General features: G+C 39.9%; 1 protein-coding gene across 1 annotated transcript in view; it reads left to right on the forward strand.

The window, feature by feature from the left end:
* NBEAL1 (neurobeachin like 1) overlaps positions 1-17,568 on the forward strand; it is a 2,263,075-nt gene that overhangs the window by 1,416,413 nt on the left and 829,094 nt on the right. The window contains exon 38 of the mRNA XM_044075407.1: positions 17,057-17,183. Within this exon, the coding sequence (XP_043931342.1) occupies positions 17,057-17,183 (127 nt within the window). The remainder of the gene's footprint in view (positions 1-17,056; positions 17,184-17,568) is intronic.

Genomic DNA, 17,568 nt, shown 5'->3' on the forward strand with positions numbered 1-17,568 from the left:
CACTTGAATGTAAATTGCATGTTTTGTATAGCACATCAGCGTAGAGTAGATGAACTTGGATGTTTGTGGAAAAAATAGTTTTGAGCAGAGTAATTATCTTTTTTCCCCACTGCTGGTACCAGTAAAAAATAGTGAATGAATGTTATTTCAATACTCAACCCTCAGTTGTTTCATTGTAGCTACTAAACTTGTTTCTGTGGGTAGTATGGATTTCTCATGGCTATGTTGATTTATATACACAGACAGCTATTTTTAAATGCCAATTAAATTTCATTATATAGTTACTGAATGGCACAGTGGTGCAGTCGTTAGGGCTGCTGTCACACAAGTGTTTCATTCTCTCATTCATTCCTACCCAGAGTGTCTTTTGTGTAGAATCTGCAAGTTTTTTGTCCACATGAGGTTTTTGATAGGGTCTCTAATCGTTTCCCACATACAAAGACATGTATATGAGTTTAAAGGTGAATTTGTAAATTGCTTCTTGGTGTGTGTGTGTATGTATGTATGTATGTATGTCAACCTTGATATGCAATGGTGTGCTGACTGGGACTTATTCTGTGTGTTATGGACATTGTTTGCTGGGTTAGGTTACCACTGCCTTCTAACTCTAAACAAGAATATTTACTTAAATATATTAAGTGCAAGTTAATGTTTACATTTGATTTGCTAAGAGCTTGAGGCAAATTAAATTACTTTGTTAGACATACCCTCTGTAAAACTGAAAGAGGTAAACCAGGCCTAAAAAGGTACCTTTGTCAGACATAGACCATAATAGTAACCAGTGTATAGTGTGGAAAAAAATTGTGAAAACTGGCTTCCCATTTCTGGTGCATTCTAATGAAAACAAATTAAGATATTTAGATTTGAAATTTTTATTATTTTAATGTATACGTGTAGTAATGCAAATTGACAGTCTTGTTTTGGACATCTAAGTCAAAAAATGAAGCAGAACACAAAATCCCAGATAATATTTTAAACTGATATTATTAGAAGTCTTAAACGTAAAATTTCTACTTTGCCATATGTGTGGGTACAGTACAGAAAATATACAAGTACTTGGGAGTTTTTAAAATGCTGATTAGTTTAAATTGTGATCAATCCAGTAAGTAGATTAAGGATACCGAGGGTTCCATGACTCATCTATGTAGTTATTGTCTAGAGTGATAAGAGCTATGTGAAATGGTGCACTTGACTACATTTTGCTTGAGAAACCTAGTGTGAATATGGAGGGTAAAGGTGTTTGCCTTTGCATATGTGTAACACAAGACCTAACAGTCCATAGAAGTAGTCTAGCATTCTAGTTTTACTGTGTGTGTGTGTGTGTGTGTGTGTTTTAATATTGATGCCATCTTTTAATTTCATTTTAGGACATCTCCTGTATAGTGCTTACTGCATACAGATCATAATGGGGTTCAAATTGGGTTCACTTTTTAATGGCAGCAAGCGAGAAACAAGTAGGTAAAATGCACATAAAATCAAATATTTTATTTTTGCATCTTTGCATGTTAAACAAATGCTGGATGTTCATCGTGTTACCCTGCTGCAGTCATCACACTTGGGGTTATCCTGTCGTCAGGTGGTCCCGCAGTCGTCCGGATTTCCAAAGTCTTGGTCCGACGTCGGTTGCTGTCGCCTAATCCCTGACGTCAGTGCGCCAGGGGTACATATATTGCAACCAACGCCATTTTCTTCAGTCTTTCTTGCCGCGCGGTGCCCGAAGCAGAAGCAGTTCGCAAGTGCCGGTCGGTCGACTCCTGAGATTTTCGAATTCGAGTTTCAGACCAAAGTCTTCTATAAAGCTAAGTACCCCGTTGGGGAAACTTTTCTTGCCTCAGACCGATGTCAGAAAAAGTTAACAATTGTATTTCTTGTGGGAAGCAAATACCTCATAAGGATTTTCATTCTTATTGTATACCCTGCCTAGGCCCTGATCACGACGTCACTTCTTGTCGTTTTTGTGCTAGATTTAATAAACGCACTATTAAAAGACGATTTGATTTCGCACAACACTTTTTTTGCAGTAAATTTAATTACAACATGCCGTCGGAGCTACCGACTACCGGCGTGCACAAAAAACGCAGAGATAAGGATCGACAGCCCAGGCCTAAGCCTGATTCCGAGGCCTCGGTTGATCCGGTCTCCGGTTCTCTTGTTATCTGTGAGACTCCGGCACAGCCTCTGACTACCGCAGTTGAGGAACCAGAGACCGCTATGGATATTTTGACGGAATGTACTAGGCCGACGCAGTCTTTTACTTCAGGCCCTACCGACAACTTACCTTCCAAGGATGCCGGTACTTCTGAAACACCTTCGCTTTCTGAAGGCATTTTCAGACCGACGACTCTTAGTCAAAACGTTTTCAAAATCGAAGACTCCTTCCAAATCAAAAAAAGCTTCACTTCAGTCTCCTGTTCAAGGCCCTATGCCTAAGAAACAGATGCTTAAGGTGGCTGAAGATCTGATTACTCTTATCAGGGGTTCCCAGCCTTTTCCTGACAAAAGGCCTAGACAAGAGGAAGAATCTACTTCCTCTGAACAACTGTCTGTTTCTTCGGATTCCTCTAAAGACCAAGACTATTCCTTCTCTCCTTATGAAGATTCTGATGCTGAGGACTCTATTCTCTCAGCTTCCCCTCCAGAAGATTACTCTTTTGGGGAAACTTTACACACTATGAGGGAGCATTTTCACTGGGAAGGTCAGGATTACTCTGATTCCAAGAAAAGGCTCAGAGAGTTTCTTTTACTCCCCCAACACAGACCTCTAGCCATCCCTCCTGTTCTGGATATTGTGGATGATGTTTATTTAGAATCCAGTTTCAACCCTGACTCTCTGCCTCCTGCCCCAGCCAAGCCTGACAGATATTACAGAGTACCTGATTCCCATAAATTCCTTTACAAAAGCCCAGTAGCTGATCCAAAGACGATCTCCCAGGGTCCCAAGGCTTCCATGGCTAAAAATCCAGTACCTTCTGAAAGGGATTCAAGAGCACTAAGGTTTACACCTCAGCCACTTCAGCTATGAGAGCTCTAAACTGTCAATTTCATATGCTTAAGTATCAGCAATTTCTGATCTCTCAGTTAAAATAAAAGATAACAGCTCTTTCTCAACAATCTGAATTGAAAGAAGTACAGGATTTGTTGCATGCCACCGAGCAGGTGGGCAAACATACCTTACAATGTGGGTTTGATTCCTTGGAGGACTCCTGCAGAGCAGCGGTCACTGGATCAGTTATACGTAGGCATGCCTGGTTAAAGGAGCAGAGTCTGCCTGAACATGTAAAAGCTCCCTTGCAGCAGGATGTTCTTTTTGGTGTTAAAGCAGAAGAAGTTTTAAAGAAAATGGAGGATAAGGCAAAATCAATGCAGGCAGTCAAAGATTTCCTACAGGTACAACCCCCTCGCTTCAGCAGAAACTGGCCAACCAAAAATTGGTCCTTTCCAGCCACTGACAGGCCTCAGAGGGGTAAATACAGGCGCCCAAGGGGAAGAGGACAACCACAAGCTCAGTATAAACCTTGCCAATGGACCACTCCAACCCAGAAGGGAGGAGAAGACAGGTCTCAAGCCACCAGAAGACAAACTCAATGACTTGCACCTCAACTGCCAAACAAAGCTCTTTTGTCAGCCTCTCTGGGGGTAAAGCTAGCATTATTTGTAGACAACTGGCACATGGTCACAAAGGACAAATGGGTCCTGGGCATAATTTTACGTGGATACAGATTCCACTTCCACACCTTGCCAATAAAAAGAGGAATGCCCAAACCTGCCACAAAATCAAAGGGCAGAGGCTCAAAAACAAATTACAGCTCTCATGACCATGAGAGCCATTCAAAGGGTACCAACTCAAGAGCAAGGCCAAGGATTTTACTCAAGACTATTCCTAGTACCCAGGAAGGAAAATGCTTGGAGACCAATTCTGGACCTTTCAATTCTAAACACTTACTTGCAAGTTCCCAAATTCAAGATGCTAACACTACAGCAGTTACTTCCCATGTTGGGCAAGGAAGCATAGCTGGTAACGTTGGACCTCAAGGAGGCATACCTGCATGTCCCTATCAGACAAAGTTGCAGAAGATACCTCAGTTTCATTGCAGGTTCAACCCATTATCAATTTTCTGCACTGCCCTTTGGCTTATCTACTGTGCCCAGAGTATTCACAAACTGCCTGGCACCAGTAATTGCATACTGCAGACAAAGAGGAATTCAAATATATCCATACCTGGATGACTGCCTCATCCAAGCAGAAAGAAAAGACATTCTCTTACAACATCTGGCTTTTGTGAAGCATCTACTAAATTGCCTGGGGTACACAGTAAACGAAAAGAAGTCAAAATTAGTACCCTCACAAAAAATGACATTCCTGGGTGCCAGCTTGGACATAACGGCCCAGAAGGCTTATCTTACACCAGACAAGCAATTACAACTGACTCAATATTTCAAGACAATGGCAACAAAGACCCAGTTAACTGCAAGAAAAATTCTGCAGGCTTTGGGTTTCACGGCATCTTGCATTCTGATAATACCATTTGCAAAACTGCATACGAGGAAATTACAATGGTACCTAAAAAGCGTATGGTCTCAACACAGCCACAGCTTGGACACAGTGATATCTCTCATTCCCTGCCTTCAACAGGAATTTCTCTGGTGGGCACAGGCATGTCACCTCAACAAGGGTCAGCCTTTCACCTTGCCCCCACCCAGGAAAACTATCACAACAGATGTTTCAGACTACGCCTGGGGGGCTCACATGGCAGGGAAATGCATTCAAGGCCTATGGACTGCAGAACAAAGAAAACTGCACATAAACCAAAAAGAGATGCTAGCTGTACAGAAAGCTCTGACAGCCTTCAAGGATCTACTACAGCCTGGACAACTGGCAATAAAGACGGACAACACCACAGTAATGTGGTACATAAACAAACAAGGGGGCACACATTCCTACCCTCTTTGCAAGCAAGCAATGATCTTATGGAACACAGCTCTGACCTACCAAGTCCAGTTACAAGCTCACTTCCTGCCTGGACAGAAAAACACATTGGCAGACGACCTAAGCAGAAACATCAAAGATCCCCACGAGTGGGAGCTTAGACCCACAAATATTTACAATGATAACTCAAAGATGGGGCCTACCAAATATAGACCTGTTTGCCAGTCCTCAAAACTACCAGCTGACAAAATTTTGTACAAGGACATTCCACCAACAAGCATGGAAAGTGGATGCTCTCTCCTTCAGTTGGAAAAACCTGACAGTATATGCCTTTCCTCCATTACCTCTTCTCACAAAGGTTCTTTTGAAGGTCAAAAAGGAGAAACCTTGAATGATTCTCATAGCCCCAGACTGGCCTCGCCAGCACTGGTACCCACTATTGAAGAATATGGCTCACAACCCACCATGGATATTGCCTCAAATACCTCATTTGCTCACACAGCAAGACAAGCAGATTCTACACAGCCAGATCAAAACCTTAAACTTGGCGGTATGGCAAATCAATTAAGTAGCCAACCAGCCCTTCTTTCTCAAGCAGTACTGGATGTTATTCTAGAAGCCAGGAGGCCGAGCAGCAGGAAGGCTTACTCGGACAAATGGAAAAGGTTTTCTGCTTGGAACCAGGCTAAAGGCCTAGATACAACTCAGCCTCATATGCCTCACATTCTGCAGTATTTAGCTGAGATGTTGCATAAAGGACTTTCCTTCTCCTCTATTAAAATCCATGCTTCAGCTATTTCAGCTCACTACGACAGGAACCCACCTTTATTTTCAAATCCACTCCTAAGGCAGTTCCACAGAGGGGCAAAAAACATTAGACCACCCAGAAGAGCTCCTACGCCTACATGGGACCTCAACTTTGTTCTGGAAAAACTAACATTGCCTCCCTCTGAACCAGCTTTTTCTGCAGACCTTCAGTTCCTATCTTGAAGACTGCCTTGCTCCTGGCAATAACGTCTGCTAGAAGAGTTTCAGAATTACAGGCACTTAAGGCAGTGGAACCTTTCCTCATTTTTCATCAAGACAGAGTTTCTCTACGAACTAATCCTTCCTTCATGCCTAAGGTGGTTTCCGGCGTAGCTTTAAATCAAACCATCCATCTACCCACTTTCTTCCCCAATCCACAGAACAAAGGTGAGAGACTCCTACATTCCTTGGACATTCACAGGCAGCTTCGATATTACTTGGATAAAACTAAGGCTTTCAGAAAAACTGGCCAGCTCTTTGTTTCCTGTGCTACAGCTTCTCAAGGGAAGGCCATTTCCAAGCAAACCATTTCTAAATGGATAGGCCATTGCATACGATTCTGCTATACCCATCATGGGAAACCAGTTCTTCCTACCATTAGGTCCCACTCTACCAGGGCAACAGCTACCTCTACAGCCTTTCTCAGGGGGGTTCCTACCAAGGAAATTTTAGAAGCTGCAACTTGGAGTTCTGTACACACCTTCACCAAACACTATCACTTACCTCTTTATTCTAAGTCCAGGGCAGGCTTCGCCACTGCAGTTCTGCAGGGGCTCATTGCCTCCTCTAACCTTCTATAATGCCTCCACCCTACCTTAACTTTGGGACTCAACCCAAGTGTGATGACTGCAGCAGGGTAACACGATGAACATCGTACAGTTTTGTACCTACCATAAATGTAGATGTTCGAGTGTTCACCCTGCTGCATTCCAGGTTACCCTCCCTCCAACCCCCCTGATTTACTAGCTAAACCTCTGCTATGCCTTACTGATGTATTTGCTTATAGCTTAAGGGGTTTTGTGTCTGTACAGTGTTCTCACTTTTTGGTACTGATTTGAATCACCTTTTGGGGGGCACCTGACATCTGGGGCAAGAAAAACTGAAGAAAATGGCGTCTGTTGCAATATATGTACCCATGGCACACTGATGTCAGGGATGAGGCGACAGCAACCGACGGACCAAGACTTTGGAAATCCGGCCGACTGCGGGGACTGCCTGACGACAGGATAACTCCAAGTGTGATGACTGTAGCAGGGTGAACACTCGAACATCTACATTTATGGTAGGTACAAAACTGTACTTTCTTCAGGATGCAGATGAGTGTTAACATGCTTCCATGATTATCGCGGAGAGTAGTAGGTCATTCAATTTTTTTGAAGGTTTTGACATACTGAAAATGAATTAAAATAGTTGTTAGTTTTAGTCTTATAGACTCTAGACTTTAAAGTAGTCGTTCTGTATAATTTTGCCAAATAGAATAAAAGAAAACTCTGGTTACCTTATGTTTTTATTCTCTTCAGAGTAAACGTGTGTATTGCACTGTTTTAGTAGTCAAGAAAGGGTTTCAGAAACTAGTAGGTCTGATATAGTGAAGTGAGCATTGCAGGTTCAGTTTGGATGTTGGCTTTGGTCTGATTGCTACTAATTACTGTTGCAGTGACAATATAAAACTGTGGTTTAGTCATTCATATAATGTTACATTAGTTTCCTGTGGTGTACTCTTTTTAAACTGCAAGTTTATAGTTCATTAAGGCTGATTGTTTAGCAGGCATTAGAAGGAGTTAGTTCCTCCTAGGTTTTCATTCAGTCAGGTCAACTCTTTTGTGCCCTATAAAGTAAGCAGTACTATTTATGCCCTTTTCAGATCCTTGAGCTAGAAGAGGTTTATTGTTTGCAAAGCCAAATGAATGGGCCTACATGGACTGAAAATTGCTTTCCCCATGGCTACTTTTGTTTTTTTAACCAAGCACATTTCCTGTTCAGTGTCCTTAAAATCCTTTGTGGACAGTGTTCTGATGATGCAAACAGAGTACAGAGGGCAATAAATCTCTCTGATCATGAATGACAGTTTAGGACCAGACTAAGACCATGCAGAAGTGGCATATTAAAGTATCATTGATTTGCCACTGCACTGTCATGGAGAGTAAGGAAAGGGAAGGGGGGTCATGAGACTGAAGTAGAGACTACCATATTGAACAGGAAGGTTAGAAGCTTGAGTGGCAGGTAGAACAAAAGAATGAGGTAAGTATTTTGTCAGAAAACTGGACAGAAGCCATCAAGGAAGGATCATTGCAGAACATAAGAACGGGAAAGGGTGTCAAACTGATTACAGTATAAAAGGAAGATACACAGATGAAATATTAGTATGAAAAGGATAATAGCAGAGAAAGTAGCAGACTGTGGAAACAAGGGGAACAGGTCAGCAAGCAGTCAGCTTTAGGTACTGTTAATTGGGAAGTGGAAGGGGGTTAGATATGCATAGACTTGTGCAGATGTAGCTATTTGTATTCATACTGACCAAATAAATGATTATGTTATGGTTAAAAAAGTAGTAAACTGTTGAAGTCAAACCTGTTAGACATTGAAAGGTTATAGACAAATCTGTTTATGGTGAACTTGAATTCTGTATTGTAAGAGATGAATTTCTTTAAATAATGAAAAAATCTTTTAAACGTGTCCTCTCTTTGACAGAGATTTGCTAATCTGCAAAGAGTAGTCTTATTGTTAGAGGTCATCTCCTTAGACCGTATATCACTAAGTTCACATTAACAGTAAAGAAAATTAGAAACTCCTCTCCTGGTTTCTTCATCTACCTATGAAGAAACGATTATACTGGGAGATTTTAATACTTACTGGATAACAGTAAAAAATATATCCTCCGACAAAACCATTAACCTGTTTGGATTTACTCAACTTTTGGATACCCCAACAATAAACCATAAAAAGAACCACAGACAAAGCACATTGGATTGGGTCCTCACAAATTTTCCAGAAAAAAATACTTCTGCTGGTTCCCTATCAGTCTGTCTACCTATCCTCCTTTATTATAAGGGAGTGTCCATCCTCTCCAAAAACACACTGCGTCAATCTTACAACACAACTAACTATAATAAAAATACCTATACCAGCACCTTAAAATCATTCAACTGCAACTACTAAAACAAATTCCACTGGATGTAGTTGTATCCTTCAATAGCACTTTTAGAATTGCTCAGCAATTAAGAGTTAAATTCAACAAAGCTACTAATGACAAATCGATACAAAGCCTGTAGTTATTGGAAACAAAGCAAAAATTACTCCAATCTCCAGATTTACAGACAGTGTAGAAATCAGGCCAAAAGGAAGATCAAATCAGATAAAAGATCATACTATACCAGTCAACAAAATATAGATCATACTAAGCCTAAAATATTTTGGTCATCAGAAAAGAACCTCATCCACCCTAGACATATACAACCCAACCGCATCCCACAACAACCAACTTTACAGAAAGTATAGCTAGCCAATTCCATACTTTGTTCATTCAGACAGTTGCCTAACTCTTAAAAGACATAACTACCTCCTATACCTGTCTGTTCAACAATGAAATGCAATATCACTCAAAGCTATGCTAACCACTTTCATCATAAAATGGCTCATCAAACCTAAACTTACCACTCTCACCCTCCGATAACCTTCCTCTTGAATATATCAAACTAGCAACAGATGCAGTAGCCTACCCAGTAAGCATTCTAATCACTTGCTCTATCAAAGACAGCTATGTCTCTCTGCTCTGGAAAAAAAATCCTATGTTTTGTCATTTCACAAAGGTGGGCACTCTACAGACTTCACCAGCTGTCACCCCATTGCTATCTTCTCCCTAGCCAAAATCTTATTGAAATTCATCACCAACTACTAAAATCTATACTGGAAAATAATTTACTTTCTCCTACCCAGCAAGACATCTCCCAGCATCACAATATGTGAACTGCACACCTCAATTTCTGTACTCATATTAACCAGCGCTGTAACCCCGCCAAACTAGTATCAGCAGTATTCCCTAACCAGTTCAAAGCCTTTGGTGTAGTGTTCTGTCTTAAACTTCTTAAAACTCTTCTGCCTTGGACTAGATAATCCACCCCTATCATGGTCCTCCAGTTACTTTTCTGATGGACACCAGGCAGTCAAATGGACTGACATCTCCTTCCTTTCTGTAGTTGGAGGGGATTTATCAAGGCTCCAAACGAGGACCACTCATATTTAATATTTTCATTAATGACCTACAAGTCAAACAAAAATACCTGTATAGTACAGAATGCAGGTGACTCGAAAGTCATCTGTTCAGCTGAAGCTACAGAAAAGTTACAGCAACTAACTAAAATAAAAACACAGGGTAATAAAATGAAAATGAGACATTGGTGCTTTCCCACCTATCTGTTGAAAAGAGAGGAATTTAAGGAATGGGTAATAGAGATTATTCAGGAGCTATTTGAGGATAGAAATTACTTCTGAAAATATAGCTAGGAAGTGGGATAAAATTAAGGTAGAGTTTAAAAATAGGGTGGAAATGAAAGGAAGTTATGGTTAAGTAACAATAATTATTTAAAGGGATTGACAAATGTTAAAGTATTGCAGAATAGTGGGAAATCTCAAAACAAGAAGAGGATTGCCGAATGCCAAGTAGAAAATGAGAGATTACCTTGTTAATGTACACGAGTTTAGAAAGATTGCTTTTAGGCAATTGTTTTTTGATAGTAACACTAGAGCACAAAAAATTTTAGCACACCGACTCCGGCAATAGAAAGTAGAAAAGGATATGGTCAAGCTTTGGGAGCGTATAACAAGGAAGGTAACGAGATCCTGTAGAAGTATTAAAAATATTTAGGAAATTCTGTATAAAGCAGAGAAATATGGAAATCAAGAAAAGATACAAATGGAAATGTTTATGGAAGAATATGCCAAGGTTAGTTGTAGATGAGGCTCAATTACTAAAGGTTAGGATAAGAGGAGATGAGATAAAAATTGTGATTTATAATCAATCTGCAGGAAAGTTCCCAGGAATGGATGGTATTCCTATGGAAGTTTGGAAATTAGGAAGGAAAAAACTGATGAAGATCTGGAAGGGTTTGTTTAATGGTATTTTAAGAGAAGGAGTACAGACATCCTGGAAGAAAGTAGTGGTAGCTGCAATACATAAAGAGGGTAATGATCCATCAGATCCAGCTTTATACAGACCCATCTCAATACCAAACCATGATTAATAAAGTGTTCATGTCTATAATGGCTAAAAGAATGGCAAACATAATGACAAAATTGATAAGTATGGATCAATGCGATTTTGTGGCGGGGAGGCAAACATTTGACAACATTAACAGAACACTGATGATCCAGAGGGAAGCAGAATGTAAGAAAATACCATTGTTGTTGGTGGGTGTTGATGCAGAGAAAGCATTTGACAGAGTAAGCTGTGACTTTATGAGCAGGGCAATGGAAGCATTTGCACTTCCTGAAAAAATAAGGTCGATTAGGATGATATATGAGGCATTGGAGATGAAAATTAAAGTGGATGGGGTCCTCTATGATAACATCTGTTTGAGCAAAGGAGCTAGGTAGAGGTGTCCTCTTTCCCCTTTATTTGCAATATGTTTAAAATAAGGGACTCAGAATTTCAAGGATTATAATTGGGGTCTATATTAGAACACCGAACATTCAAAATGTCAAGTGTTCTAATATCGACCCGTTTTCAGCGAACGCTGAAAATATCGAAGAAACAGAAAACCAAATTTTTTCCTAGGGAAAGAATTCGGTTGTCTGTTTCTGTTGCTTCAGTATTTTCAGCACTCTGGTGGAAAGCTACGGGTTGGGTACAGGTAAGTGTGTGATTATGTGGACGTGAGGTCTAGGGCGGGTTAGGTGAGTTAGAGTTAGGGCACGGGTCAGGAAAGTGTGCGATTGTGTCGACGTGAGGGTTAGGGTAGGGTAGGTGAGTTAGGGTTACTGTGCGGATGAGGTGACTGTGCGATAGTGACTGACCTTAGGGTTAGGGTTTGGGTTAAGGTAAGTGGATAGTTGGTGGTGTATGTATAGTTTAGTGTAGGGTTAGGTGTAGGAGTTTAGGTGTATATGTGTGGATTGCTGTGTGTTTGGTGTGCTTGTGTTGTGTGTATGTGTTTTGGAACAGTGAATTTTTTTCCTAGGAAAAAATTTGCTGTTCTGAATTCTAACTATCTGATTGGTTGGTTTTAATCCCATGCCTTAGTTCTATGAATGGGAATGTTCATTCATTGATTATATGCACTTTCAGCAATGATTTGGATTGGCCTATACACTATTTGACTGGCCAGCTTTGATCAGCGGTTTACCTTTTATAAGAAAGCTCTTCTTGTTAAGGGCATGTGAAGAATAGAAGGATTCGATGTTTTGAATTTTCGATTGGTAGGGTTCGATATTAGAACACTCGACATTTTGAATGTTCTGTGTTCTAATATAGACCCTATAATTGGTATGGTAGTCAAGAAAAGCTGATTGTATTTACAGATGATAATATGTTATACCTGACAAAACCAGAAAGAGACATTACAGTGTTGTGGAACATTTTGAGACAATTTCATATCTTTTCAGGATACAAAATTAATGAAGCTAAAACAAAGGCAATAGTGGTAAATTATGTACCTACATACGAATTGGTTCATCAATAGCCATATTTTTGAGGACATGACAAAATGAAGATGAAGTATTTAGGTGTATGGATTAAAAATGATTCCGGTGTGGCAGCTAAGGATATGTGGGAGGACATTAAACAAAAGATAATACAAAAGCTGAGAAAATGGAAACTTTGTTATATTGATATGAATAGTAAGATACAAGCAGTTAAAATGTTTTAGTCTCATTAGTCTTTAACATAGGTCAGCATATATTCATCAACCAGATTAGAAGTTGCGGATACCAGTTAATAAAGAGCTGAAGGACTTTGGGAGGGGAAGATGGCAAGAGTCAAGTGGGATAAACGTATTCTTCCTGTAGAACAGGGCAGATTGGGATTACCCAATTTGAAGGGGTATTTCAGAGCTACACAGTTAAGGCTGCTATACATGGCACAAGCAGAAAAATATACTTCAAAGTAGAAATGGATGACGATGAAACAGGGTGGAAGCTCAAGAAACAAGGAGAGACTGGGATTTTGGATGCAGGCCTTTAAGGAGAATAACAATAATCATACAGAATATTTTATATATATATATATATATAATATATATATCTGATTGTGGCGATATGGTTATCGAAGGTGAGACCACTGTCCACCTGTGTCCCTAAGTCTGTTATCACACTTTCGGTGTTTAGTGTACTGCTACCTATGTGGTAATTCACGGGTACATTTTTTTTCCCAAAGGGGGTAACTGTAAATTTCTTGACACTGAGCTTGAGTTCATGGTTGTGGCACCAAGCATCTGTTTCTTTAAGACCCTTTTGTAGAGTATCCACATCATTTGGGGATTCAGTAATGGCTCCCAGTTTGCAGTCATCTGCGAACTTTGTTAGCCAGAGTCCCTTAGTGTTGGTCTGTACTTCAGAGAAGTAGATGCTAAACAAGAGCGGTCCCAGAACTGAACCCTGAGGTATTCCACTTGTCACATGTCTGGAGCTGGATTTAGAGTTGGCTACTTTTACAGTGTGGGTTCTGCCAGTAAGCCAGTTAGCAACCCATCAAGTGATGTAGGGATTAATGCCCAGCTTAGTAAGTCTGTCTATGATTCAAGAGTATGGGATACTGTCAAAGGCCTTGGCGAGGTCCAGATAGGCTGTGTGGACTGCCTTAACCTCGTCCACAGCTCTGGAGACCTGATTCGAAGAAGTCAATCAGGTTCACAAGATCGGCCCTTCACGAACCCAAACTGGGTGGGTCCAGTGTTTGAAGGTTGCCAATATCTTTGTTTATAAGTTCCATGGTAATACGTTCCATGGCCTTGCAGATTAGGCTCGTCAAACTGATGGGACAGTAGTTCTCTGGAGCAAAGGTGGATCCCCCTTGTGGAGTGAGGTAACTGTAGCTGTGCGCCACTCAGTGGGCACGAAGCCTGAGGTGAGGCTATGATTAAACATGACACTTGGGTGAGGTGCCAGTTCATTTTATAGTTCATGCAATACACAGCCCAGGATGTCATCTGGTCCCATGGATGCTGTATTCTTAGCTTTGGCGTATGTATTTTTTACCTGTGTGGCCGTTATTACCGGAATTTGGCAATCTTTTGGTATTGAGATGGGACGTTTAGGGGGTGAGACTGGGGTGAATTGGCACTGAATTGATCTGCCAGGATATTGGCAATATCCTTGGGATCAGTATATTTAATGTCATTCTGTTGTAGCTCAGAGCAGATCTGAGCATTGCCATTTAGATTCTTGACATAGTTGTAGAATGCCTTGTGGTTGTCTTTGGAATTTTATTTTCATAACTAGCTTTGGATGATTTTATGAGGGATCTCAGCTTCTTACTGAAGCTGGTAAGGGAGTTTTTTGCATCCTGGGATTTTCCTCTTTAATGCAACAGATTCTTCCTTTTGTTGTAAAGTTTGTTTATGGCAGGGGACCACCAGATTGGCTTCCTTTTTTGGAGGAGAGCATCTTGGTTCTATTTGGGATGGCACGATTTATGCATGAGTAGATGTGCTCGTACAGTGCCTTAGTGTAGGATTCAGCAGTTGAACTTTCAGTTCCTGTCTGCATGTGTGTCATGAAGTTTGTCACTTCTGACTTGAGTAGCTTGAAGTTGGCTTTGGAGAAGTTTTTTATGGAGGTTTCCTTACTTGGGGGGATGTGGGTGGGATGTGAATGTTAAGGGTGATTAGCTTATGGTCAGTCCTGACCAATGAGGGGGTTGACCCTAGGTGTGGAGCATCGATTTTCCATGTCAGGAATGACTAGGTCTAGGATATTGGAGCCCCTGGTGGGACTATGGATTAGTTGATCCAGGGCATTGCAATTTATGAATTCCAAGAACCGTGCATAGGTGTTGGTACACAAGTAGTTTTCCCAGTTAATGGCAGGGTAGTTGAAATCACCCAGTATTAGGGTGTTTGGTTGTATCTTAATATTTTCCAGTATGTTTCGAAAGTTATAGTGAGAATCTTGGGGCATGGTGGGGGATCTGTAGCAAGCTAAAATTTGGATTGCAGTCTTACCTAGTGTTAGTTGCACCTGGAAAATTTCAGACGCATTGTGTTGGGCATCTAGCCTGGTGGTGTGAATATCCTTGGTGAATATGGACACTCCTCCACCTTTAGTGTTTCGGTCCTGGTTTGGTGGCCGAAAAGTGTGGTAAGAGTTGCAGATTGGTATTGCAGGAGTGCTCTCTGGAGCCTTGAATCAGGTCTCAGTTACTGCACAGATATCAATGTTCTCCATTTTTAGGAGTGCCTCTAGAGTGTGCATTTTGAGGTTTAGACTTCTAGCACAAGAGCAATATTTAAAATTTGTCCCTATTTTTGGTTCTTTGTCCTCCCATTTTGTCAGGCTTTGTCCAGATGTCTTGCACTAAGAGGTTGAGAGGTATGCCTGCAGCATACCTACTTCCATACTTCTCAGACTCTTAACACAAGAAATCTGGACGAAACCTGAAATAGGGGGACAAAGGCCCAAAATTAGAGGGAGAATTTAAATATTGCTCTTATAAACTTACAAAGTTGCTAGAATAATATAATATTTGTTAACATGCATTTTCTGAAAGATATGAAGTCTGAAACTTAGTTGTATATCATTATTTAGTAACTTTGATCCTCACTGACTTGTCAGAAAACCCCAAATTTTATGAGGAACAAACCAAAAATATGAGGCACAAATCTTAACATTCTGCAGAAATCTGTACATTTGAGAGGAATATCTACTTCCAACCCTGCTGTAAGGGACCCCATACTTATCAATCTACAATCCACCTAACTGAACGTACTAGAACAGTACTATAACAAAATTGCAAAATTCACAGCTAACCTACCATGCAGGTCACACTATTGCTTAGTCCTAAAAAGCTCCTTTGGTTAGAACTCCCTCACTGCTTGAAATACACTCATCTGAATATTTTGCATATTGTAATCCACAATCCTGAAAAATGCCCAAGCTTAGTCAGTATTCTTACCCTGTATATTCTAAATAGGACCATACATTCAAGAGATAAAGACTTAATACGTGTGACCAAATCAGCTAACTCAGTAGGAGACTATTTTCATGTAATGTCTCAAAAATGTGGAATGCCATTACATTCCCTGTAAGAGTAGACTCTCTCCGTACCAGTCCTTTAAAAAGTCTTAAAAAAAAATGCATCTCCTCGATAATTGGACTTGCTCTTGCTCCACCACTGGCTAAATACTATTTCTTCTCACTTAATCTTACATTAATTACGCCAGCTTTTCTTTTCTTTTAACCCACATTGATATTGTCTCATTACTACAGTAAATCATATCCTCTGGCTGTTTTATATCCATGATCTTATCATATTCTGCATGTGGTCTGTAATCTTTGTGAATTCACTATGTAAGGTACACTCATTGTTATTGCTAAACTTTGCAGAATGTATGCCGCTCATATCTTTTCATAACGTTTTGATTTTTCTGCTGTACAACTATTTGTAAATTGTTATAAAAACTATATTGTTTTTTGTAAATTCATGTGGAGCTTTTCTCCCCAGACTTCTGCTGCAAAGGGGCTCTGCCCAATCAGGTGATTTTGGTAAACAAATGTAAATAAATAAATAATAATAAAACCCATCTGCACTGCAGAGAGAAGATAGAGCTCTACATTGTACTGTAACATTTTTAAAGCATAAATTCATAATTAATCAAAAAAAGACATGCAGTTGCACTGACACTTGAGAATAAACAGGTATATATAATAAAACAGGGGCACTCTGGAATAAAATCAAAACTTGAGTCATTATTCAGTTATGCTATCCACGGTAAGTGCTTTCTTTTGTTAATTCATATTTTATAAGACAAAAATAATTTTGGTTTGAGGAATTTGGTTTAACATGGATAGTATAATTAAATATATTAGTTTTTATTCAAGTGTGTGAGTTTTCATTTTTTGTGTAAATAAATATTTGCTTATTACTACAGACATTGTGCTATTATATGGGGATTTTAAGCTTTATTGTATATCCAATCTTGGGTTTTTATCATATTCACTTTCATTACGCATTTGTTACACATTTCAGAGTAAATGCTAAGAGTTATAAATAGCAGATGTGTAGCAGTTAGGGAATGAATGTTAGCTTGCATAGCAGAGAGATCAAGGTGTATAGCAGAAAGCATCAGTTGGAGGCAAATAACCTTAAGTTTTGTGTTTCGCCTTTGCCAGGTATGCAGCACACACTGCCTTGCAGTGAGTCCCTAATGTTGGAGGCTGTGAAACAAGTTAAAATTTCTGAGATGGAAGATGATGGACTAGACATACCTGATGAAGATTTCACTGCCAGTGCCAGTCTGTAAGTTTACAAAAATGTTTTAAATTTAACAAGTGTTTGTCAGTGATGCTGTTGATTTGCACTGTTGAGTGAATAGGAGAGAAAGAGAAATACAAATAATTATGAATTTTACAAACCAGACAAGACATGGTTAAAATCTAATTGTGAGAGGTATTAGTTTCTCAGGTTAAGTACTACATAGGATAGTTACCGAATGTCCCTTCCCCAAACCTATGATACAGGATACTGTGTACATCTTGAGTCAGCAGTGCACAGACTCATTCAGTGTGCTATACAATCTACAGAATGGTATGGTAATTTCATATCTATTCATATATTTGCAATTGTCCTTTATTTTTTTGGTTTACAGGACTTTGTGCTTTTAATTTCACATCCGTTATGTATT

The sequence above is a fragment of the Protopterus annectens genome, chromosome 6.part1, assembly GCF_019279795.1.
Source record: "Protopterus annectens isolate FY-2018-M chromosome 6.part1, PAN1.0, whole genome shotgun sequence".
Classification (NCBI taxonomy): domain Eukaryota; kingdom Metazoa; phylum Chordata; order Ceratodontiformes; family Protopteridae; genus Protopterus; species Protopterus annectens.